The 27917-nt window shown below is 36.2% G+C and overlaps 1 protein-coding gene across 5 annotated transcripts in view; it reads right to left on the minus strand.

Moving 5' to 3' along the window:
- LOC150107485 (kynureninase-like) overlaps positions 1-27917 on the minus strand; it is a 413072-nt gene that overhangs the window by 85754 nt on the left and 299401 nt on the right. For all 5 annotated transcript variants that reach the window (XM_090391901.1, XM_090391902.1, XM_090391904.1 and 2 more), the window contains one exon: positions 10501-10586. In XM_090391901.1, the coding sequence (XP_090248027.1) occupies positions 10501-10586 (86 nt within the window). The remainder of the gene's footprint in view (positions 1-10500; positions 10587-27917) is intronic.

The following is a 27917-nucleotide window of genomic DNA, read 5'->3' on the forward strand; positions in this document are numbered from 1 at the left end:
AGGATTACTGCAATTATGAGAAAGATACTGACCAGAGATAAAAGGGTTATCATTCCGTTGTATAAGTCTCTGATCAGCCCACACTTAGACTATTGTTCTCAGATTTGGTTCCCGGGATTTGGAGGGGATAAATTAAATGTGGAAAGGATATAAAGACGGATGACAAAGATGGTTTCAGTAATGTACAAGGATAGTTATGAGGATCGGCTGAGGGAATGTGGACTGCAGAGTTTGGTAGATAGAAGAAGGAGAGGTGATATGATTGAGACTTTTAAACTATTGAGAGGTGGTTACAGGGTTGACACGGGGGAGTTCTTTCGCTTGGTTGAATAGCGGGAAGGAGTGATGACAAGAGGCCATCCCTGGAAGTTACGAAAGGAAACTGTTAGCAAGAGGGTGAGGAGTGGTTTCTTTGCATGGAGGGTGGTTAAACCATGGGAATGCATTGCCTGATGGAGTGGGGAGAGCGAGAAAAGTCAATGAGTTTAAGGAGTGGTATGATAGACTTTGTGTTTCTTAAGGGGGACCTCCCCTCGATGAATCTTGACAGACTTTGTTCTTAGGAAGGACCTCCTACGATGAGTCTTTTGACTCCATGGAGGCCTGAATAATAATAATAATAATATCAACTGATTTCTGAATTCTAGTCCTTGCCAACTTCTCTAACACCCTAATAACAACTCGAGACACACAGATCAGCCTATAATTTATAGCCTCAGTCATATATCCCATTTATGAAATGGAACAATTTTTCCCACCTTCCTTTGGGACTCACCCTATTGCAAGACTCATGTTAAACAGTCGTGCCACAGGTGCTGTTAATTCCTTAGAGCAGTGATTTTTAACCTGTTTCATAATATGGCACACCTAGACTAATTATTAAAATTCACACTAAAAATATATTCTTTTAATTTTTTTGACGATCTGGCAAAAAATAGGCATAATTTTGATCGATTTACACACACACACAAGATATTAATAATAGTAATTACTTATCCTTTTTGCTCCAAAAAAAATTTAAACTATATTTTTGACATTTTGAGTAAGAAAAACAAATTACTCAAATTGTTTTTTTTTAATTTTTATTGATTTTTTTCAAATGAATATATAATATCCATGTTAAAGGAATACTATTGAATAAAATTAACTGAATGAAAAAAAAAACAATAAAAGAACTTTATCAGTTACCTTAAAAATAAGAGAATTAAATGAAGTTATTTGTGAACACACTTATCAAAAGATTAAAGCTAATTAACACACAATTTTAAACTGATTTACCAACCATAAGTTTCATAAAATAGAAATAAGGGAGCTTCAGGTGCGGATGGAAGACCAGACACCAATAAATAAATGTGACATTATTTCTTTCAATTAATTTGTTTTCACAAATCTCGCGGTACACCGATTGAAAATCGCTGCCCTAGAGCATTCCTTCAACTCATGCAGCAATATATTGGCAATTCATACTGCCTTATTAATATCAAGTTACTTAATTCCTCATATACTTCCTTCTCATTCACCATCAGTCCCTCCTCCACCATACTCTCCAGACTCTCAAAATATTGCCCTTATGAAATACACTGACAAATCTGCTCATTGAATACTTCAACTATGTCCTTTGTATTAGGTACTAATCTGCCACTGTCATCAACTAGCATTATTCCTACATAGTCATTTTTTCTCCTACTTGCCACATATAAAAAAGACTCCCATAATTTATCTTGGCTTGATTGGCTAATTTCTTCTCATACTCTACTTTTGCTGTCTACCAACAAAGTCACATTCCTGGCCTCTTCTCTGTACTCTTCATACAGGTGACAATTACCAACATTCAACTTGTGTTGCCTCCACAGTGCCTTCTTCTTCTTCCAGATTTTACTCTTAATCTCATCGCTCATCCATTTCACTCCTATCTTATTTAGTCTTTTCACTTTTGCAATACAGTTCAGACATTGCTGCTCTTAGTTCTTGATCAGTGTCCAAGCAGCATCTGTCTTCTTTCCATGCTACAGCTTCCATGTGTCGCCTAAGCTTTTCATAATCACCAGCCTTGTAGTTCCACATATATCCCATCTTCAAAGAAGTTCTCATATGACTGGCTGCAACCCAGGTGAAGATTAGACACTCCATTTGCAATCACATCCTCTGATGATATAAGCAGAACTAAGAATCTTAGCCCTTTTGTGCCTGCTGCTATATACTGCCTAAGATTGTTGTCTCTTAAAACTCAAGAAATTCATTCCCCTTATTCCTTGATGCTATCTCTTCATTCCAATCAGTACTGCTGTAATTGAAATCACCTATAATGATCAACCTTCGCTTGCTCACTAAACCAAATTGCCTATATTTCTTTGTCTTCACATTCCCTGGCCTGTAGCAGCACCCAACCAAATATCTCATTCTATCAACCTTTAGCTCACACCAAACTGCCTCAACCACTGCCACTTTTTTTTTCTTGTATCTTAACCTTGTGTTGACATAACTCCCCATCAGTAGCACAACCCCCTCCCTTTATGCTCTTCTTATCCTCATGAAAAACATCATATCCTTCCATATTTATTCTCGTCAAGTCATCATTGTCATCCAACTATACTTCACTTATTCCAACTATTTTCAGACAAATAAACTCGATCAACACAACAATGTCATCTCCCATATTTCCAATACTCCTGGCATTCATAAATAACCATAACAATTCATCTCTTGGTCTATAACCAGTCCTACTCATCCTTCCCCTCATCTATAACTCTTCCACATTTACTGCTGTCTGCTCACCCCTTACTTTTTGTACCATATACCTTCCCCCAGACTCAACTACTCCTCAAGTATTCTAGGCCATTCCATTCCTATGATGACTATCTCCATATGTGCATTCATTACTGCTTTCAGAATCTGCTTTCCTTACACTGTCTCCCTGACCTCTCTGTTCAACTTATTATTATTATCCTAAGACCTCATGGAGTCACAGGTTCATCAAAGAGGTCCCTTTTGTCATACACACAGCTCATCATACCATGCCTTAAACACATTCAAATTCTCTGCAGATACCATGCTCTGATACAATGCATTCCAATCATTCACAACTCTCTATGCAAAAAATCTGCTTCTCAATCCCTTGCTTACACTCTCCTTATACAGCTTCCAGGGATGACCTCTTGTTCTCCCCCAATCTCCCACTATTTTATGAAAAATCTTTTCACCATTAATCCTATTAACAATCCCTTACTAACTTGTACAATCTCTATCATATCACCCTGTCTTCCTTCTATCCACTATATTCTGCAGATTGCATCATCTCAACCTTTCTTTATTCTTTATATTCAACATTCCAGAGATCAGAAACTATTTTGGTCAATTGCCTCTGGACCCTCTCCAACATCTCTTCATTCTTTTGAAAACCAGATGACCAAATCTGTGCCTTAGACCCAAAGCCTTAGACAATGGAACCAGAATCGCCTTACTTCTACAAACCAGTGTCCTCTGCATCATTCCCAGAATTTGTTGTATCCTCACAATATTGGCAATAGGTCCTCTAAATTTTAGATCCTTATCCACCCTTACTCAAAGATCTCTTGTTTCCTTCCACCTTCAACAATATATTCCCACCAAGAGTAAATTCTACATCCCATTGTTGCTTTTCAAATTTTAAAACCTTACATTTCGCAACATTGAACTGGTATTCCCACTCCTGTGCCCATTTCACTCAATCTGTTCAAGTCTTCTTGTAAGGCCACAACATCTGCTCTGCTCCTCATAGTTCATCCCAACTTTGCATCATCTCATCATCAGTTGTATATCCCCATTCAAATCTTTCCAATATCATTAACATACAGATTAAACAGCAATGGCCTTAAAACAGACCCCTGAAGCACACCACTAGTGACTTTCCTCTTCTGGGATATTGCTCCCCCCATACACAACTTGTTGATACATATCAGACAGCCAATCTCCAATCCAATCCAATGCACTAGTCTAATATCCAACCCCATTTGCTTTACTTTGATTATCAACTTATCGTGTGGTAATCTATCAAAATCTTTTGCACAATCTAAGTATACTACTGTGTATCCATGTCCCTCATCTGATGCAGCTATCATCTTATTGTAATCAGTAAGTAGATTACTAAAACATAACCTCACTTTAGCAAATCCACGCTATCCATCAAAGATAATAGTATTGTTGTCAACATAATTCTGGACCTTGATTTTCCCAAGTCTTTCCAACACTTTACCCATACCTGACACACAGATTGGCCTATAATTTGATGCTTGAATTCTGTCACCTCCTTTACAAAGCGGTACAATTTTGCCTTCCTTCCACTCCTTTAGAACTTGACCCAATGTAAAACTCATATTAAACAAATATGTCAAGACAGATGTCAACTCTCTGGCACATTCCTTCAAAATATGCCGTGATATATCATCAAGTCCTGCAGCCTTATTATTATTATTCCTGACACCTCCGAGGAGTCCGAAGACTCATCACGTTTGCTTAATTCCCCATATACATCTTCCTCACTCACAGTCATTCTCTCCTCCTCATTCACTGCTCTCAAAGTCTCCATCGAATGCAATATTAATCTTTTCTTTTAGGCTTGCACGGTGATCCGAATGCATTTTTGGAAATTATGGAGACAACTACCGTGTTTGAATAAAAACTTTAGTTTAATATTACTAAAATTTTACAATTCGACGTTTCGACCTTTATGTCAAGGTCATCTTTTTTTTTTTTTTTTTTTTTTTTTTTTCACCAGAGGTCAGGCCAACAATTGTGGTAGCGGTTAGTCAGTGTCTTTAACGAACCAGTATGATTGTAGTATAGCTTGTTTCTTGTGTATATTTGTACGCTCCAGAAGATGACCTTGACATAAAGGTCGAAACGTCGAATTGTAAAATTTTAGTAATATTAAACTAAAGTTTTTATTCAAACACGGTAGTTGTCTCCATAATTTCCAAAAATGCAATATTAATCTGCACAAAAACATTCAGAACTGAGGCTCACAACATAGGTTTCCATGGTAGGACCACAATATGTAAGCCCTACATTATTTAAACCAACATGCAGTCATCTTATGTGGTCATCCCACTGTACATGCATCGAAGAGCATGTACAGTGGAATGTGGAAGCTTGGAAAGCTGTGTTATGTAGCAAAGAATCGCATTACACCATCTACCGAGCAGATGGATGAGTATAGCAAATGACTAATGAGTGTCTCTTACCAGAGTGTATAACTCTAACTATGAAATGTGAAGGTGGCAGTGTGATGGTATGGTCTTGTTTTTCCTGGTTTGGCCTCAGACCTTTGTTTGTGGTGCCACAAACTCTGGACAATGTAGTGCTTCCTACTTTGTGGCATATCCATAGTGTCTCTTTCAGCAAGACAGTGCACTGTGTCATAAGGCTGTTGCTGTAACTGCATGGTTTGTGGTCATGAATGTCAACACACTTGACTGGCCTCCACAGAGACCTGATCTGAGCCCTATGAACATCTGTGGGATGAACTGGATCTTGTTAGGTCAAGAGACATCTGTCCCCACAACATTCTAGGACCTTATTACATGCTTACAGGAAGAATGGTCCAAAATTCCCATTGATCACTATCATACGCTTGTGGAAAGTATGCCCCGTATGATTGCTGCAGTCATCACAACAAATATATATATATATATGTATGTATGGAATTATGGGAAGCTCCATCATCAACTATAATTAGTACCATGGGTGGATGAACTGGGTGGAAAAGAGATTGATGGCAGAGTATGGGAACTGATTAGTATGCATCTGACATAAGCAATATACAACTGTATAACAAGAGTTAAGCAATAAATAAAATATTAGTGAAATTGATGATCAGTGATATTAGGCATGTAGTATGGGAAAATCAGAAATAGTATGAAAGAGAGAGAGAGAGAGTATGCTTTGATCAAATGCAATGGTATTATTATTGTTATTATTATTATTATTTCACAGGCATATCCATAGTGTCAAATGATTTATCATGAAGACCCACTAAACATTTTCCCATTAAGTATCATTTGAACAATACTTGTCATATTCCTATTTGTACTTTTCAGTAATTGTCAGTAATTTCTTTGTAATTACTAACAATGTATTCCATGATGACCCCTTGTTCTCCCTCACTAGTCATCTACTGAAACGTTTCCTCTCTATTAATCCTATAAACACCTTTTAGTACTTTATACATCTATCATATATAATAATCAAAATAAAATATCAAATATAATTATCAAATAATTTTTGGTAATTAATTTACGGAATTAACAACGCATATGAAGTATTTTAATTAAAGATAACTTTAATGAATCACTTCTATATTTCGGCAATGTCACATTGCCATCTTCAGGAACATAAAGATATGGTATGTGCACTAAGGAACTAACAAAGCAAATGAGGAAGAAAGTAAGAAACTACTTTTGTTCCTAAAGTCCTAATGGTGCCCTCTTGCGGGCTAATTTGGTAGTCTTGGCAGTTGGGCTGAAGTTCTCATAATGAAAGTCTCCCAAATTTGGGGCAGTTTCATGCACCCAAATTTGTTGAGGTTAGGAACGTTTTTAACCTCAACAAATTTGGGTGCATGAAACTGCCCCAAATTTGGGAGACTTTCATTATGAGAACTTCAGCCCAACTGCCAAGACTACCAAATTAGCCCGCAAGAGGGCACCATTAGGACTTTAGGAACAAAAGTAGTTTCTTACTTTCTTCCTCATTTGCTTTGTTAGTTCCTTAGTGCACATACCATATCTTTATGTTCCTGAAGATGGCAATGTGACATTGCCGAAATATAGAAGTGATTCATTAAAGTTATCTTTAATTAAAATACTTCATATGTGTTGTTAATTCCGTAAATTAATTACCAGTTATGTCTAACCAACGTATAAGTCTTACTACTAGAATCAAATAATTTTTGTAACCCAATCTTCAACTTTCCTCATAGTATTCCATAAACATATCACCATCTTTGTTGCTTGGTTATAGATCCTCTTCACCTCTTTCTCATCTCTAAGGTATCTAGTTAGGAAGATCTGTGCACGATAGTAGGTGTGTGTGTATTAAAGCATTATAAAGAGGTATAATTAACTTTATCTCTTCTTGTCAGTATAGTCTTCAATAACCAGATAATCATATGAACTATTTTAGCGAAACATACTCTAAGATCCAGATAATTGCATCAGTTTCCTATAGTTAATTTCCATCAATATAATAATCTTTTTTATATTTAAGTTTTCACACATTAAATTGCAGATGTTTTTTATACAGTTAATCTATTTAGATCATCCTACAAAATCTCTACATCACATTTATTATCTGTCACTCTGCCCAGTTTTGCATCATCAGCAAACAAACATACAAATGCACAAAGCTAGAGCAAGGAACATTGATCAGCTCCCCATTCTTGGACTCTGATGTAATTAAAATAATACTTTATCTCATTCTTAAATCAGGATCTGGGTATAGGATACATTTTTGACAGAAGGGCACACAGACAGTTTTTTCTGCTGAAAACTTGAACCCATTACTAAGAGCCATGAAGAGACTTGATTGATTGATTGCTTGTTGAAGTTGTCTTTCAGTTACATTTATATGCAGGAGTGACAGTAAATTATGAAGTCATCGACATAAAGAGCATCCTATTGTGGTAGGAAGTTGTTCAGTGATTGATTTATAGTTCAGTGATTGAACTTTGAAAGCAAAGTGTGTTATACTTAAGCAGCGCCTTGAGGAAAGCCCTCTTTTTAATAATATGGCTGAGGCAATGTGCTTCCCACTTGGATTTGGAAGACTCGGCTGGATAAAAAAGTTTTTAATAAAAACAGGAAGGCACCCCCTCAGACCTAGATTAAAGAGGTCTGAGGGGACACCTTGTCATAGCTTTCCATGTCAAAGAAGACTGAAACCAGATGTTCACATTTCAGGAAAGCATCTCTTGGGAGATGCTTTTTTCTAAATTGACCAAATGGTCCAGTGTTGACTGCTGTCTAAGAAAGCCATATTGTGTATTGGAATGAAGTTTGTTACTTTTTTAAGTACCAGAGAAGCTTTGCATTTATCTCTTTTCCAAGATCTTACAAAGACAGCTGGTCAGAGCAATAGGACAATAATTGTTTGCTTGTGTTGGATCCTTTCCTGGTTTGGAGATGAAAATGACAACTGATTTATAGAATCTGAAATTCTTCCTCTGTAAGCATTCTTTTGTACAGTACTGTATAGAAGATGATGGAAGATGTTTTATCATATCATAAAGAATGTAATCAGGATCTACTACAATGGGATGCAACAGTAATAAAAGAGGTCTTTTTTGTTCTTCCTCAATGAATGGCTGATTATACAGCTCTAACCCATTGGAGAAAAGTTCAACCAAAATTTCCAAAAATCTTAACATGTATCACCTTATCATATGCCAGTGCATAAAATGAGAATTAAATGCACTGGCATATGCTGTCATCGCCGATCACAGCTGTGTTCCTGTTCGTTTAAACTTTCCAATTGTTATCGAGGTTGTTGTGAACGGTGATAAATTTCTGCTGTTAAATTTTCTCTAAATTTCTTCACAAGTTATGGCTGAAAAACGTCTGCATTGCTACAAGCTACGTGTGATTGCGTATGCTAAAGAACATGGAAACAGGGCTGCGAAGAGGCATTTCGGGCCACTCCCAAATGAGAAAATTATAAGAACTTGGCGGAATCAGGAAGAGGAACTAAAAAAACGTGTACAAAAAAGGGGGTGCATCTTATAGGCCGGCAAATACAGTAAGTCCAATGTCTACAGAATAACAATTTCAATGGAGATTTGGAATTGTTATTCTGTAGACATTACAAATTAGCTATCCTAGAAGTTTGCTGTACTAATGAGAAAGAGAGTGAATTGGATATGGTGGCTATTATTATGAAGTTCTTACCAATTTGTACTCCTATTTAGATCTGTTTGTTTAGATTTTTGAGGGAATTAGAAAAGTGTAGAATACATACATACATACATACATACATACATACATCTTCAAGGCTCATCTTTCCTAATTGGGTTGTGGGGGCAACAGCTGCAAGAGGAACTTTCAATGGTCACGATCCTCTGCCACCAAGCTCAGGTGTTCTGGTGGGATTCCCAAGCATGTCCATCCAAAGTTTTGGATATAATCTATCCAGCGAGTCCTTATCCTTCCACGTGGCCTCCCACCCTCTGGCTTGGCAAAGAGGGCCTGCTGAGAGAGCCTCTCTTGTGGCATTCTGACCAGGTGCCAGTACCAACGTAACTGTGATCTCTCAACACGGATTACATGTAGAGTGCACTGGGATGGTTGTCTTGAGACCACAAATGTTTCAGTTTTGGCCACACTGATCTTCATTCCGACATCTGCACAAACAGCTACAAACCTATCCAGGGTCTGCTGGAAGTCATCTGTGGAAGAGCTAAGCAGAACTAGATCATCTGCAAAAAGCAGACGGCCAATGCTACATACAATGCTACATACAAAAAAAAAAAAAAGCCACCATATCCAATTCACTCTCTTGGCTGAGATGATATTGGATGATATAAGCAGAACTAGATCATCTGCAAAAAGCAGACGGCCAATGCTACATACAATGCTACATACAAAAAAAAAAAAAAAAAAAAGCCACCATATCCAATTCACTCTCTTGGCTGAGATGATATTGGATGATATAAATGACATCAGGGAAGTGGAACATTGGTTATGAGGATAGACTTAAGAGCAATCAAACAATCTGCAGAGTTTGGTAAACATAAGAAGGAGAAAGTTATATATAATGTTGCACCCACCCATGAAAGGTTATTTGCCAACCTTTAGTACAGTTTTGTATCATGGGTGGACTAGGGATTTTTTTTTGTATTTTTAATTTATTTATACACATTTTGTAAATCCTACTATAGAGACCAAATGTGAAACTTTTTCAAGTCATTTCAGGCCTCCAATAAGCAGGGAATGGTAGTCTCACATGGGGTGATAAAATTTATCTCCCATCTGAAGACTCACAAACATTCAAACTTATGGTAGGATTCAAACCTGCACCCTGTTGGTTGGAGAGCGGGTACCACTCAGCCAACCAAGACAGGCTACCATATTCCCTTCACTCTCTTTCTCACTACACAGCAAACTTCTAGGATAGCTACTTTTGTAATGTCTCCAGAATTTCAATTCCCTATCCTCACAATCCTTGCTTCCTCTGCTTCTTCCATTATGATTGAAATATCTAAATGGTTAAGAAGTATTCACTGAATGGATACTGAGGGATTTTCTAAATTGTAGAACCAAAAGAAAGAAAACAAGGATCCCTTAGTACAGGGTTTAGAGGATAATGTAGCAGGATGTAAATAAGTTGAACATGTGGTATACTGATAGGCTGTGTGATACACATAGCAATCTGCTGCAATGAATGAATCTTTTAACTACATGGAGAATAAGTTATTCTGTCTATAATTTTAAATAAAATTTCAAAACAATTTAAAAGAAATATTTTACTTACTTCCAAGCTGGATAGCAACATACTGCTTAAAACTGGAGATGGATTGCTTAATTTGAACATATCAGCTCCTTGATTTGGTTTAAAAGCTAAAATAAGTGTAGTAATATACAATAAATTATATATTTAGTTTAATCCTTTATCCAAGTGTGAGCAAGCAAAGTTTGTGGCTGGGACAACTTGTGGCAAAGGTGGACTGAGTTCTGATCACTTTTCTTAGTATCCCATAATGCAAAGCACATCTCCTTGCAGACATGTATAATGCTATGCATTATGGAAAGGGTCACTACCCAGACCGGTTTCGACCTTTACTGTAGTCCCTTCAGACCAGACCCAGAGGTGATATAAGGTTGAAGCAATGCAGAAGTCATATTTCCATATGCCAGTTGCTAAAAGGTGTCACACCTTATTATTAAATTACTCTGGATTAGAGAAAGATGTTGGAAAGTGATCAGAACTCAGTCCACCTTTGCCTTGAGTTGCCCCAGTCCTGAAGATACTTCAGGCACAAACTTTTCTTGGTTACACTTGGATAAAGGATTAGACTAAATATATAATCTAGCTAACCAAGTGAAAAATCTTCCAACATCTTTCTCTAATCCAGAGTAATTTAATAATAAGGTGTGACACCTTTTTGGCAACTGGCATATGGAAATATGACTTCTGCATTGCTTCAACCTTGGTATCACCTCTGGGTCTGGCTCCCACTGAAGAGATCTCAATAAGGGTCAAAACCGGTCTGGGTAGTGACCTTCCCATAATGCATAGCATTATACATGTCTGCTGGGATTCTAAGGAAAGTGATCAGAACTCAGTCCACCTTTGCCACGAGTTGCCCCAGTCCTGAAGATACTTGAGGTGCAAACTTTGCTTGCTTACACTTGGATAAAGCAGTGCTTCCCAAACTTCTGGATGTCAGGGCCCCCTTTACAAAAATTAAAATATTTCACGGGCCCCCCTCGAAAAAAAAATCGTAATAGAGAGATATATTATTATAATATTTATTGTATCTATATTCAATACAAAACATACACAGCGAATATTGCAAAAATCAAATGCATGTATTATTTTTTGCCTCTTACCGTTTGGTTCTGAAGACGATGCGGGCTGTTCTGGTAAAATATGAAATACTGTCCTTTTTTTTTTTTTTTTGAGTCTATTTCTGCTTCTTCTGATTGTTCGCGGGAATTTTTTTTTATTTTTTATCAGCCACTTCTCCATCTCAGGGTTAAATTTTTTAACGTAGAATAAGTCAAATAATATCACCACTTACCGATACTGGCACACCACAGACTGATAACAGGAAATTAGTGAATATTACCTGAATAAGGGAATTCCCGGACCAGGAACATTTTTCTCTTTTGTGACTTTTCTCCCTTTACGGTAATTAAGCCTAACGCGAAACAGACAGCAAAGGCAGGTTATTAAAACGAGCATATGATTGGTGCGGTATTAACAAAAGATCACGCAACCGAAAGATAAAAGCATAGCTGACAATTGAGTTGAAATGCTCTCTTCAACCGAATTCCATATGTGAAATTGCCATAACATTCATTATATATATATATTACTTAGTTTTAACACTTTTACGAATTTTAACACGTTCAGTTGAATTTTATTGTTGCCTTGGGAAATCGAACTCTCACACATCTAATTAATAACAATAGTTTTTAGTTAGATACTGTGTTTGCCCATGCAACATATGGTTTTGTTTCAGTCTATATAGCATAGTTTCTGTATGAGGGGAAATGTGATTCATTAATTAGTGTGTTTTTATCCCAGTTGTCTGTAATTGCACTATTTGTTGAGAAATACATTACACAAACTCCTCATACCTTATTCACTGGCATAATAAAAGTACTTGTTTTTATTGCCTCTGCAGTATAGTGGTTGTTAGGGAGGGGTGTTGTTTACCACTGGAAGCGAGTTACTGTCTCCCCACATGAACTTGTTTAAGCTTTTTTTCATGTGTGAAGTATATGCGAAACTGTTATTGGTAACAGAAAACTAGCTCAGATGACAGTGATAATATAAAACGAGTTTTGATATGTATATAAAGTCAATAGCAACAGTCCCTGATTACGAACGCATGATGAAAGGGACAGGGAGATTTGAAGCTTCCCTGGAGAGCATTTGAAGTAAATACAATTAACCACTGCTTTGAAATTAAACATATGAATAAACAATATTTACTAATATTCATTAAGCGTGTGAACCAACACCAATGTGCGAATTTTTCCATTAAAATATAAAAAATAACAAAAAAGAAATAATAAAAGTTAAATACGTTTCTTTTAAAATAAAATAAAAAATCTACTTAGTCTTAAAACATTTTAAATTTGTTTTCGTTATTTCACGGCTCCCCTGAACAAAACCTACAGCCCCCAAGGGGGCCGCGGCCCACAGTTTGGGAAGCGCTGGGATAAAGGATTAAATTAAATATATAATTTATAGTCTAACCAAGTGAAAAAACTTGCAACGTAGTAATATACAACTTAAGCAATTTATGACACTCTTATTGATAATTAAGGGGATTTAAAAAAAGTAAAGAAGGTTTGAATATTACAATATAACCTTAGCTTATACACTGGTGTCCAAAAACTAGGAATGAACTGCATTTTTACCTGTATGCAAAAAAGATTTTCATGACTACAGCTAAACATGGACATAAATTTACTGCCAGCATACTAATAAATTATATACACAAAATATGTCTTATAAATTTCATACAAATTAAATTGCAAAAGTTACAAATTTCCTAAGAATGTAGTTAAGGAATTAATTTTCAGGAGTTCTTGAGACAAACTGGCCCACTCCTCCTCCTTCAGAGCAAGGATAAGATGCTTGTTTTTCTGGAGGATAATTTTTGAGCATAAGTACATCTTCCTATTCCATCCCAAACATGTTTTATGGGGGTTGAGATCTGGGGGAGCACACTGGCCACTCAATTTGATTAATATTCTTAGTTTCCAGAAGTATCTCCAGTACTTATGTACGATGTTATGTAGCACTGTCATCCATAAGAATGAATTCTTTGCCTACAGTAATGCAGAACAATCAAACATGATGTTGAAAAACTTGACTGCAATATCATTCACTAGTCACAGTCCCTTTTTCCATCACTTGTAGCTTGGTGCATCCATTAGGCATAATGCCTCCCCAACCATCAGCATCACCATATCTCCCTTTCGAGAACATTCTTGCTATGATAAACAGTACCACTTTTACACCACATCAAGTGTCATCTAGAATTGGAGGAAACACTAAAATGACTCTCATCGATAAAAAGTACATTAGCCCATTAGTGTTCTTGTCCAATTTTTATGGCTACACACGCAGACTAAAGCCTCCAGGAATATAGGCCTACTTGTCAGAGACATCTTGCACACTTTGTCTAGATATCCATTTACCTGTGCTCGAATGGAGCCAACTTGCAAGCTGACCTGCCACGGTGCATTGATTACATTGCTGTTATAACCAAAAATCTATCTTCATGTTCTGTGGTAGAGCAAGGGAGACCTCTTAGCAAATGTCTGGAACACATTCCATTAGTTTGAAATGCTGCCCAGAGCCATAAAACTCTATGTGAGATTCCAAACTCTCTAGCAATATCAGTAATTCTGTGGCCTTCTTCAAACTTTCCAATAATTCTTCTCCACATGAAATCTAGATGATGTCTTTGAAAGAATACAAGACATCCAAGTTTGCCACCTTTTTCAGGAGACATCATGAGGAAAAAAAAGTGGACAATAGCATACGCAAATATACCATCTGCTCTCTAACCAGTTCCACATGGCAAAGGACTTACTGTTCCCAAACCTCCGAAAAAATTTTCCATCGATTCAGAGGATGGAGGCAAACCGATATCAAGTTCTCCTGAGCCTTTGCCATCTACTGATAATCCATATGTTGGTCACAGTGCTTCATCTGTGCCACACATTCTCACACAAGAAGAACTGAGTTATCTGAAGCTGTCCAAGGCCAAAGCAGATTATTGGGATCAAGACTGCTACAATGGAATCTTCTCAAGGAAAATGTCCGAGTGACTGTCATGAGCAGTTTGTGCCTTACTTCCAAAAGGAAGATGACCTTGTGTTCTGATATGATGTAGATTGCCTGATGAATGCCCTTCAAATCAAATATAACCTGCTTGAATGGTGACTATTCATAGACTTGTCGAAATTAAGTCTCAAGGCAGTGTTGCTGCAAAATGGAAATCAGCTTCAATTCATTCCAGTTGGACACGCTGTCTATGTAAAAGAAAACAACCTAAAACAGCTGTTGGACTGTCTTCATGTGACTTGAAGGTAGTCTATGTTGATGGGTCTGCAGTGCAATATAGTAGAAAGTACTGTTGTATTTTCTGTGAATGGGACAGCCGAGCACGGATTTTGCACTATATGTGAAAAGAGACTGGACTACGAGGAAATCTCTGAAGGTCAGAGAGAAGAATGTGCAACACCCAGCACTGGCAGAAACACACAAAATTCTGCTACCACCCCCAACACATCAAACTCAGTCTGGTAAAAAAAAAACTTCATATTAGCCCTGGATCAGCTTTCAAGTACCTGGCTGACAAATTCCCTCAACTCAGTGAAGCAAAAATTAAAGAGGAAGTTTTTGTGGGTCCTCAGATCCGAAAGCTCTTCATTGATGAGATGTTTGACAACCTGCTACAGGGTGATGAGAAAAAAGCTTAGGATGCATTTTGTCTGATGCCAACTAACTTCCTCAGAAATGTCAGGGCAGAAAACTAAAAGGAGCTGGTCGAGGGCCTGTCTCTGTATCACAAACTTGGCTTCAGTATGTCCTTAAAATACACTTGCTACATTCCCACTTGGATTTCTTCCCTGACAACTGTGGCATGGTTAGTGATGAACACGGTGAACATTTCCATCAGGAAATTGCAACAATGGAGAAACAAAACCTGGGAAAGTTGTCCACTTCCATGTTGGAAGTGGACAACTTTCCCAGGTATTAATACTTTCCCAGACATATAATAATATTTATTATTATTATATGTATGTATATGTATATGTTGGATGTATATGTTGTTGGATGCTCGCTAGAGATGATCCAAAGCAGCTATACAAGTGACAGGCAAAGTGATGCTGAATGTAGAAACAGACATTTACCAGTATATATGATAAGTACGTATTACTCATTACTCTATTATATAAGAAACTATTGCAGATCTCTCATAAACCATAACCAATTTTGCATTTTTACTCGTATTTATGTTTAGAATCTCGGAATCTATAAGAAATGACTAAATTAATCTGGGGGGGGGGGGGGGCAGGACTTTTTGTTCAATTTTGTTTGCCCAGTTGGCAAAGAAACCTACAACAACCTAAAACAGCTGTTGGACTGTCTTCATGTGACTTGAAGGTAGTGTCTATTATGATGGGTCTGCAGCTGTGATATACAAAGTACTGTTGTATTTTCTGTGAATGGGACAGCTGAGCATGGATTTTGCACTATGTGAAGAGACTGGATCAGTTTATTACTAATTTATCAGTGTAATCAGTTTATTATCAATTCCAACAGATTTTTATACAGTTTGCACTAATTTCACAGGTTTTTTTTGGCTTTTTTCCAATGACAAACAAGCTTCTCTCATTATCCAGCATGAAATGCATTCTCTTTTATTTTGGTCAGACTGGTTTTTCAATAGGAGAGGAGAACATCAAGACTATGTAGATCTGATATATCAAACAGTTAGGTTGATCCAGCTTGGCATGTGAAAACCAGACAGAAAATCCTTTGGAAAGATAGCATGCTAATTCACTGAAGCCTTTCAGGTTCAATTTAAGAAGAGTTATAGTGCCAACTACAGTAACCCCCCCAAGTTACGTAAGTAATGCGTTCCGTAAACCTTTACATAACTTGAATTTTATGTAAGTCGAATTTATAAATTGCTTAAGTGTAACTTTGTAAGAAACTGCAATATTTATTATTATTATATGTATGTATATGTACAGATATGTACAGTATATTATTTACACAGTATTATTAAATGAAACATCATGCAGCATTATTTACTCAGATATAAACTATAAAGTATGAAAAATATATAAAAGAATATAAAAACAAACTGAAATAACACTTTTCAAATAAAAAATGTCTTGTGACAGCTAATTTAGCTCTGTAGTGGGAGAGTCGACACTGGTGGTGGATGGTTGTGAAGAGAAATGCTGTTCTCTGGCAACTTCTACCCCTCTCGATGTTGAAGGCTGAGTGTAGTCGGGGTCGTCTGAGTTGTCATCTTGACGTTGTTGCGAGCAGCCTCTCACAAACATGTCTAGAGAAGATTGTGTAGTCACAAGCTTTTTGTCATCGTATATGGCCTTGTAGCTAGACATATCGGAATGGATACAGCGGCTAACATCGATCAGAAACGACTAGTCCCTTTGTTGTAAATTTCTTAACATCTGGAGTTGGCGGTTCAATTGGCATAGTATTTTCTTCGGAATGCCTCCAACTGAATAAGGTGATCATTAGTAAGCTCTTCATCGTGACTCAAAAGAAGCTCATTAACGTCAACATTATCCGCTTCCGGCTCTAATTGCTCTGCCAGTTGTACACACATCTCCGTCGCTTATTGTAATTCTCGTGTCATCTCAACGTATCGGTCATTGTCTGCTCTCCTTCCTTTAAACGATTTTGCACCATTTCTGGGCAGAGTTTCTTCCACACAGTGTTCATTGTTGTCCGCTTGACTTCATCCCATGCCACCCTGATGTTTTTGATAACGTCAAACTGGAAGAATTATAATAGAAATATTATAATTCTTCCAGAAATCACATAGAGTAATGACCTCACCACTATCAATGGCCTTGATTGCTTGGGAAAACATACGCTGCAGATAGTAGGCTTTGAAATTTGCAATAGCGCCTTGATCCATAGGTTGCAACAGAACAGTGCGGTGGTTCTAGGAGACAGGTAAATAACTTTTACATCAGAATGAAAGTCATCCAACTCTTCTGGGTGGCTGGGGGCATTGTACAGGAGAAGAAGCACTTTAAACGGGGATTCCTTTCTTGGCACAATATTCCTTCACCTGGGGAATGAAGTGGTTATTGAATCACTCTGCGAACAGCACACGTGTAACCAAAGCCTTGGTATTGGATTTCCAGATTACGGGTAACCTACTCGGGTCAATGTTCTTAAAGGCCTGTGGTCTCTGGGAATAGTACACTGTAAGCAGTTTAAGTTTCAAGTCCCCTGAAGTGTTGCTGCCAATCATAACAGTGATCTGATCTTTTACGACCTTGAATCCAGGCATAGATTTTTTTGGTTGCAGAGATTGGACGATAGGCAAAGGAGGAGTGATATGATTGAGACATTCAAATTACTGAAGGGTTTCTATAAGATTGATCCAGAAGATATTTTTGAAAATATGACTGGTGGTGGGAGGACTAGGGGCCATGCATGGAAGCTGGGCAAGAGCATGGTCAACAAGGGTGTTAGAGCTAGGTTTTTTACTTGGAGAGTGGTGAATGAGTGGAATAAGCTTCCAGAGTCTGTTGTGGGTGCTACGACCGTGAATGAGTTCAAGGCAAGGTATGATAGATACTGTGTTAATGTCGAATAGTTGTTCTTGACATGATGTTAGGGCCTCCCTCGATGAGTCTGTCGACTCCTTGGAGTTGCCCGGAACAATAATAATAATAATAATAATAATAGATTTTTCCTCTTTTACAATAAATGTCCGTGTTGGCATCCTCTTCCAAAACAGAGCCATTTCATCAACATTAAATATTTGCTCAGGCAAACATTCCCCCTCCTCAATTATTTCTGCCAGAAGTTTGGGAAATTTAATCGCCACGTCGTTATCATCCAGCACTAGCTTTAATGATAATCAGAAAACTCAGCGGTATCCACTTCTGTGTCAGATCCTCGATCCAGTGAGACAACAATTTCTCCATCTCTGAAATTGGGCCCAGCCTTTCCTTGGTAATGATTGTGCCCTTCATCGTTACCGCACCTTTCATGTTTTCAACAATGTGAACTTTATCCTTCACTGTCGTATTCACTGTCGAAATAGGTCGATTTATATCCCCAGCTATTGTTGATATAATTTTCCTGTCTTCATACATATGAATTATTTTCAACTTTTCTTCTAAAGTAATTGCAGACCTTTGTTTTTTAGATTTATTAGCAGTGCATTCGGTTTTGCATTTCAAATCCATTTTAAGGGCAAATAAACAAGGAACACTAATGGTGATAAACAAGTGACTAAACTAACCGTGCGAGGCGTGGACTACTGACGGGTCAGGGAAAGGAAGAATTGTTTACAGAGTCCTTATTTCTAATTGGTAGGTTTCAGTTTGAATGTTACGGCTTTTGTGCACTTGTCCTCTGCTGCTCTCGGCGTTTACCAGTAACCTGTCACTGCCTGTTACTATTCGTTACATTTGCTGTGAATGATGAGTCTAGTTAACATTATGTCGTTGCATACTGCAATGGATGTCAAAGACGCAAAAGCCGCAAACATGTTTATACGTGCTAGTATTTGTAATTTTCAAGATTTATTACCTAACTGCGAATTTACATAAGTCATGTATTACGTAACTCAGGGGTTACTGTACTATGCCATAACCTGAATCAGAAAAGAGTTAATTATACCACAAAAGTTTGGAAGTCTCGTCTTGAACTGCATTAATTATTTTCATTTAATATCCTAGCTTTTTATTTGTTGTTTTTCCCCCTTCTCTTCAGTACTATGTATTATTTTTATACACAGAATTGTATATAGTCCATTTAATAGGATTCCAATAGTTTGACAGCAAATCATATGTGAAATTCCCTTGTTAATTGAATGCTGTGCAGGCCATGTCTTGTTTTTCTCAAAACTAGCTGCTATTAAGCATGAAGACAGAAGGAAGTATTCATTCCAAAATATCTGTTATGTTTAGTAAGAAACTAATAATTATTTCTTATTCACTGTTATTATGTGTACACTCAGGGCTGGCGGAAGTGGGAATGCAGAGCATGTGCATGTGGGCGGCGCCGCCTGGGCACGGTTCATAAGTTCATTTTTAAGAAACAAAATTTTTAGCATAAGAACAAAAAATTCTTAGAATGATGAATATTAAAATAAATAAGGCCAGATACACTGAATAAAAAGTAAAAAAATTGTATCTTGCCGCCTCTTTGATCAGCCGGCTGTTTACAATTTTGCAGCGAGAGCAGGCTAAATGCTTGCCTGCAGAATATTGTGTCTACTTCAGTATATCTAAAGTGAAACGGTGAACGGTTTTTATACGCAGAAACGAATTTTCGTATAAAACATTTGTTGCTAGTTAACCAGTCATATTGTACACATCTCAGTAGGCTACTGACAGTAGTGCAGTGCAGACTACTATTTCGTCTCTGTGTCATGTTGTGTAATAATTTCTTGTGGGTATAAAATAGCAATGGAATCAAAAAGGGGTGCTTAAGGGTCAAAGCTGTATAACTGAGAGGAGACCTCCACATAGCCTTTAAAGGAATGCGGAGAACCGACCAGGGCTTCTGACCTAATGTCCAATCCTCACCTTCTCGTGGTGCACCCTGTTGGGTATCTACTTTGATACTGAACGAACGAGGATGGGCTGGCAATTTGGGATTTAGCCGACCAAATTGTATTCTTATTGGTTAAACCAAAATAAAAAAATGATGGTACAACATGACAAAATTTCATGCCGGCTGGGGCGTCGCCCGGTTAAACAAGGCCCCCGTTGTTTTTGCCAGGGAACCAGGGCAAACAGCGAAAAGTCAGCTACTGGAACAAATCTGAAAACAAACCCCAACTCAACATCACCAGAGTTAAAGATCGGTACTATCAACGTAAGAAGCCTTAATGGCAAAGAAATGGAGCTAGCTGAGGAATTAGATAAGTACCAGATCGACATAATAGGGGTGACTGAAACAAAAAAAACCAAAACTGGTGAGATCTTTCTGAGCAATAAATACAAAATGTTATATTCAGGCAATAACAATCAAGGAAAAGAAGGAGTAGCCATAGTATTCAACACAAAATACGAGGCTAATCTTCTTGAATGGCAGTCAGTCTCAAGTAGAGTAATGTGGGCAAATATGAGAATGGGGAACTGGACAATGAGACTTATTTGTGCCTATGGTCCCACAGAAGGTTCTACTAAGGTAGAAGTGGAGGAATTTTTTGAGGCTTTAGAAAAAGTAACTGACACAATGAAAAAGGTAAAGTTGGTTCTTGTTGGGGATCTAAATAGTAGAGTAGGAAATGATTGTGAGACATACAAAAACATTTTGGGAAAATTTGGAGAAAAGAGCAAAGCTAATAATAATGGCAAATATCTGTTGGATTTCTGCTCAGGACATGGACTGGTTATTACTAACACCATGTTCCAACATAAAAATGTGCACAAATTCACATGGAGAGAAGAGGCTAGGAATAAGAAAAGTCTCATTGACTATGGTATTGTTGATAGTGATGTTTTCTCCCTAGTGCAGGACACCAGAGTGTACAGAGGATTTGAAATTGGAAGTGATCACTATTTAGTCTTGAGCAGGATAAAATTGAATTTCATATTGAAAACAATAACATGTAGGAAAGTTTTAAAGCGAATAAAAGTTGAGCAGCTCTCAGATGTAAACTGTAGACTAAAATACAGAAATATTATTGAAAAGAAAATGAAAGAGTTTGAGAACAGGAATCAAACCTTGGACATTCAGTGGCAAACTCTGAAGGAAACATTGATTGATTCTGCCAGAGAGGCATGTGGTGAGGTTGTGTGCAAAGATAAAAAAATCAGAACTCCCTGGTGGACACAGGAAGTTAAAGAGGCAGTGAAGGAAAAGAAGAAAGCATATCAAAAGTTCCTGGCAAATAAGTCAGCTTTTACTCTTACAGAATACAGAGACAAATGTAAGAAAGCTAAACAGTGTGTAAAACTAGCTAAACAAAAGTCATGGGAGGACTTTGGCAAGAATATAGAAAATAAATATCAAGAAGGTGGCAAAATATTCTGGAGGTTGTTGAAGAAGCTTAGGAATGGAGGAAAGAGTGCTGTAAAAGGAATTAGAGATGATAAAGGTGAAATGAAAACAGGAGAAAAAGATATCCTTGAAGTATGGAGTAATTACTTTGAAAAACTGCTAAATGAAACAAGCAGTGATGACAGCACAGTGGTAAAAAACACTGACCAGGCATGCAGTCAGGAATACATATCCATACTTGAAGTAGAAAAAGCCATCAAAGGCTTGAAATGTGGAAAGGCAGCAGGAGTAGATGATATTCGACCAGAAATGCTGAAGTATGGTGGTATAAGAGTCTTACAGTGGCTGCACTGCATAGTTCAGAAAGCCTGGACAGAGGGACGAATTCCCGATGATTGGAGTAGAGCTCTCATAGTACCCATATATAAAAAGGGAAATAAAACTGAATGTGAGAATTACAGAGGTATTTCCCTACTGAGTGTTCCTGGCAAGATCTATGCAAGTATACTTGAGAAACGGTTGAGAAGAATTGTGGAAGAAAAGCTTGGTGAAGAACAAGCTGGATTCAGGCCAAATAGAGGCTGTCAGGATCAGATCTTCACTTTACGACAAATAGTCGAGAAAGCATGGGAATATAACAAAGATCTGTATTTAAGTTTTGTCGATTTGGAAAAGGCATATGACAAGGTGCCAAGAGAGAAGCTATTCAATACGCTGCAGTTATATGGTGTCAATGGGGCATTATATCAAGCAATACTTAGTCTTTATTTGAGTTGTGAGTCAGCAGTTAGAATTGAAGGAAGTACAGGAAGATGGTTTAATGTTAAATCTGGTGTGAGACAAGGATGTACATTATCCCCTCTGTTATTCATTATCTATATGGATCACATTATGAAGGAATGTGGTATTAAACCTGATATCAAAATTGGAGATGTTAATGTCAGCTCTTTGCTTTATGCGGATGATGTTATACTTCTAAATAAATCCGCTACAAGTCTGCAAGATTCTCTAACTAAATTGAATAGCTGTTGTAATAGATATGGTATGAAGGTCAGCAATAAAAAGACAAAGACAATGAAAATAGGCAGAATCATTGAAAATGTCAACTGTGTTGTGAATGGAGAACCTGTGGAACAAGTAAAACATTTCAGCTACTTAGGCACAATTTTCACTGAAGATGGTAAACTAAATATAGAAATAGACAACAGAATCAGCAAAGCTGGTATCGTGGGAAGTCAATTGAATAAATTCATATGGAATAAGAAAGAAATTAGTCGGAACACTAAATTAGCTGTATACAAGACTGTGTTCAAACCAATTTTAACTTATGGATCTGAGAGCTGGGTCAGAAGTAAAACACTTGACCAAAGACTACAGACCACAGATATGAGAGTCCTGAGAAAGATTAGAGGCGTGAACAGATGGCATCAATGGCAATATCATATTAAAAATGAGGATATTAGGAAAGAACTTGACATTGTCAGCATCCAGGAATGCGTTAGCAGAGCTAATCTCAGATGGTATGGTCACTTAAATAGAATGGGAGAGGAAAGATTAGCAAAACAAGTGTTCTCTGCCAGGTTGGCAGGAAAACGACCCAGAGGAAGACCAAGATATAGGTGGATTGATACGGTACAAAGTGCCTTAGACAATAGAAATATAAGATCTGATAATGTTGGAGTCTTGACAAGTAACAGACTGATTTGGAGGAAAATTGTAGATAGGAAGTTAGTAATGATGTAATTTTTTCATGTAGTACTGTCATATCCTGTACACCCCTTGAGGGTACATGGCAGGAATTTGATGATGATGATGATGATGGAATCAAAAATTAAAAAAAAAGTTATCCGGTGCACAAAATCATAAACGTCATGCTGTGAAAGAAGCAGATATTAAGAAACAAACTGGGGCTCTTAATAAATTTGCTAAAATATTAAAATATTCTGATGCAGATTGTAACCAACTCGATACATCAGAAATCAGAGTTGAAGAAATGTGTATGTACATCATCCAGTTTGCATGAAAGTACTATTGCAACTATTGAACAAGATAACAAGATGCATGATTTAAGTGAAAAACAGTTAAGAGAAGATTTAGTTGTAGTTGACCACGAAACTAACACATTGTTAGTCTCCGTAAATTTAGAAGATCCAGGTGAATGGGGAAATATTGATGAAAATTTTCGAGTTGTTTTAATTGAAATGGGGCCTGTTCAAAAGAAAAATATAGTATATCCCAGAGATACATATGGTTGTAAATTTGGCAACATGTATTATAATAGAAAAATGGAAAACAGGGAGCTAGTGCCAAGAACATGGCTCATTTATTCCGAAACTTTAAATCCTGTTTTTTGCTTTTGTTGCAAACTTTTCATTTGCAACAAAATCAAGTAGTCTTGTAGAAGGTTATAACGATTGGAGAAATGTAGGTACAACTTTGCATGGACATGAGACTAGTTTAACTCACATGAACAATTTCTTAAAATGGAAGGAACTTGATAAAAATTTAAAAAACACAAATACTGTTGATTGCCAGACTCAAAGCATGTATGAAATTGAAAAGAAACATTGGACGAGTGTTTTTAGAACACTTGACTGAAATTATAAAATTCCTTGGTAGCCAAAATTTAGCTTTTTGCAGATCATCTGATAAATTATATGAAAGTAATAACGGTAATTTTTTAAAATTAGTCGAACTTGCAAAGTTTGATCCCGTAATTGAAAATCATGTTGATAGGGCCCTACAACAAAACAATAGAGTACACTATTTGAGTAAAGACAGTCAAAATGAAATATTGAAAACTTTAAATAACGCAATCAGGGACACAATTTTATTATCAATTCGAAAATCTAAATATTATTCCATAATTTTAGACTGCACACTTGATGCAAGTAAAACAGAACAAATGACCATTATTATTCGCTTTGTTTCCTGTGACAATGGAATTGTCAAGATCAGGGAAACCTTTTTAGGTTTTGCAGATATGTCAGATTCCACAGGACATGGTTTATGTGCAACAATAATGGAACAACTGGAAAAATGGAACATTCCCATTGAAGACGTGAGGTCAAGGGTATGACAATGGGGCAAAAATGAAAGGGAAAAAATATGGGCTCCAAAATTTGCTTTTGAACTAAAATCCTCGAGCTGCCATGTGCTGCTCATACTCTAAATTTAATCATTAACGATGCAGCCAAAGTGAATGCAGATACAAACTTTAAAAGGATTGCCCAATGTTTGTAAGAGAATGAAAAGAAATTGTATATTTCTTGAATAATTGCAATTTCTTTTCATTCTCTTACAAACGTTGGGCAATCCTTTTAAAGATTGTAAAGAAATGAACATTGAAACAGCCATCAGAAACACGATGCAAAAGTAAAATTAATGCAATCCGCCCTCTACGATATCAGTTTGGAGAAATTTACGATGCACTTTTTGAAATTTGAAATAATGAAAATTTTAATAAAGAAACTCAGCATGAAGCAAACATATTGTGCTAAAATAAAGGACTACAAATTTATTTGCTCTCTTATAACTTGGCATGATTTACTTAATAGAATAAACCCCATGAGTAAAATGCTTCAAGACAAAAATATGAACATTACACTTGCTTTAGAATCTATCAAAAACTTAAAAATATTCTTACAAGTAGTGATCAGATACAAATTTTAAAGAAGTTCTAAAAACGGCAAAAGAACTGAGTGAAGAGGTGGACGGAGAACAAGAATTTAAAACTGGTACGGAAGTTTGACGATGAAAGAAGACACGACAATTTGACTATGAGCATCATGACGAAATGCCACAATCGCCAGAAGATAAATTTAGAGTGAATGTGTTTTCTACACTTCTAGACGTTGCAATGAGTTTTCGTTAATAGAACGTTTTGAACAACTAAAAACATATTATGATAATTTCAATTTCTTGTATAGATTACTACAAATTAATAATGAAGATTTACGAAAAAATTGTGACGATTTAGAGATTCTCTTGAAGGACGGTGACAATAAAGACGTAAATGCAACAGAACTATATGACGAGTTATGTGTTTTCCCGGATATTTTTCAGAAGGATAATTTAAATATTCAAAATCCTTTCGATATTCTTAATTTTATTATGTCCAATAATTTATCTTTCCCTAACTTTTCAATTACTTTAAGAATACTATTAACCTTACCTGTTAGTGTAGCGAGCGGTGAACGTTACTTTTACAAGTTGAAATTGATTAAAACTTACTTAAGAACAAGTATGTCACAAAAAAGACTTGTTAGCTTTTATTAACTTTGGTGTTAATAGCAATTGAAAATGATGTATGTGCGGAATTAGATGTTAAGACCATTATTTCTAATTTTGTGAATATGAAATCAAAAACCCTAAAATTTTAATTTAAAAAATTTCAAATATATTTATGTAATTTAATTTATTTTCTGTTATTCTGTAAAGATGTTATTTTTTGAATACTTATATTAAATGTTCTAATTATTTCTGAATTATTTTCTTATTTTCTCATCTATCTTGAGTTTCTTTTATTTTCCTAAAAAGTTCAACTTATAAAAATTATTATAAAAAATTTTATAAGTTACTAAGAATTGAGTAACTTGTAAAATGAAAGAATTTTTTAAACTTTAGTTCAAATAAATTTTAACTTTAATTAAAATTCATTTTAATTTTGTTAGCGATTTGGGTCAGTGAGAAGACTACATTCAATGATTAAAGTGAAGTGGCTTTATCAAAATTTGCTTTAATTTTTGAGAACTTTTTGAATATTCGGGTTTTTACCGATTATCCTGCCTAGTCAACACCCCCAGTTTGTTACATTTAGTGAACCAATGTGTGGCTGTTCTGTCAAAATTTATTTAAGAAATTTCAAATAATTTAAATTTTTATTATCGTAAAAGAACCACACACGCACGGATCGTTACAGAGCTTAGATAGAAATTGCATGGAGGTGGCAAAGACCCTAGCGCCGGTTCTGTGTACACTAGTACAATGTCAAAATTACAGGTATTTCTAATGCTCATAGGTCATAGCTCATTACTGCATGCTCATAATTTTTTCAGCAGTTTTTTTCACCTTTGGTTTTCTAGTGATTATATCTGTGCTAACATCTGTTTTAAATAAGAAATGGAACAATAATAAAAGCTTATATTATCAAAAGACATAACCTCTATCAAGAGATATAACTTCTTAACTCTGGATGATACAACTATTCAAAACCAATAAAAGAAGTGGAAGAAGAAAGCAGATAGATTAACAAATAATTCAAATAAATAATTAGAAATAAATACAAAGGATAAAGCATATGAAGAATTCAGAAGCAGGTGGCTAAGTTGATGACGAGGTCAGCAGAATCCTTGCTGAGGTTTGTGGACTGCAAAGTTTGGTTAACAGATGGGAAAAGATGAGATTTGATAGAAATATAAGCTATTAAGGAAATTTTATAAGAGGAAGTTTTATAAGTTTTATACTTGCTAATAGTGTAATTAACAAGTATATGAGGACAGATTTTTTGCTTGAAGAGCAGTGTTTGTAGAATGAGTTCCCAAAGACAGCTGAGCACTCTGTCATTAAGAGATATGAGATGTGATATGCACTGTGTAAATAATGGTTAGTGTGGGCCTTTCACAGTAGAGTCTTAGACTCTATGAATGAGGGAATCATAATAATAACAACAACAACAACAGAGAATGAATATACATTAAAAAAATATATCATCAGTGTGAGATTGAAATAAACAGAATATGTCTAATAGGATATTATTATGGAGCTGAGGATACAGAGGGAATCAATCTGAAATATTTAGACAAATTGATTGGGCAATTAAAAGGATGATGATCCTAACAGTGCATATATCATAGATGCTCTGTTTAAAATTTGTCTAGATATATGGACCAATGAATCATGGCCTAATATGATTGGCAGATCTCTGTTATAATTCCTAAAAAAAAGGAATAGTACAAAATGTAGCAAACTATCAGTCACCCAAGCAAATTTTTCCTAAAAATCTTATTCTCTAGGATAGAGAGAAAATAGAAAGTATACTTTCAGAGCACCAAGCAGGATTCCATAAACAAGAGTACAATATATCTCATTGGAGAAAAATATATTGAACATAATAAAATACTATACTTATACAAGGTGACATACAGAAGGCTTTCGATTCAGTATGGCATGAGCCATTATGGAGAATACTGACCCAGTATGAAATAGAGAATAAAATAGTATGCCTAATTAAAACTCTTTACCATTCCTCAAAAATGTTAATAGAAATCAATAGAAACTATAGCAAGCCTTTTGAAATGAAAAGAAGTGTATGAAGGCTGCATACTTTCACGGATGTTTTTAAATCTATATCTGGAATATATAATAAATGTAGCCTTGGAAAAGGAATTGGAATTACAGTTAATGGCAAAAAATCAAGAATCTTAGATTGACTGATGACACTGACCTAACAGCAGAGA

Source organism: Typopeltis vanoorti, chromosome 4 (genome assembly GCF_054136105.1).
Source record: "Typopeltis vanoorti isolate ZY-2024b chromosome 4, IOZ_Tvanoo_1.0, whole genome shotgun sequence".
Lineage (NCBI taxonomy): Eukaryota > Metazoa > Arthropoda > Arachnida > Uropygi > Thelyphonidae > Typopeltis > Typopeltis vanoorti.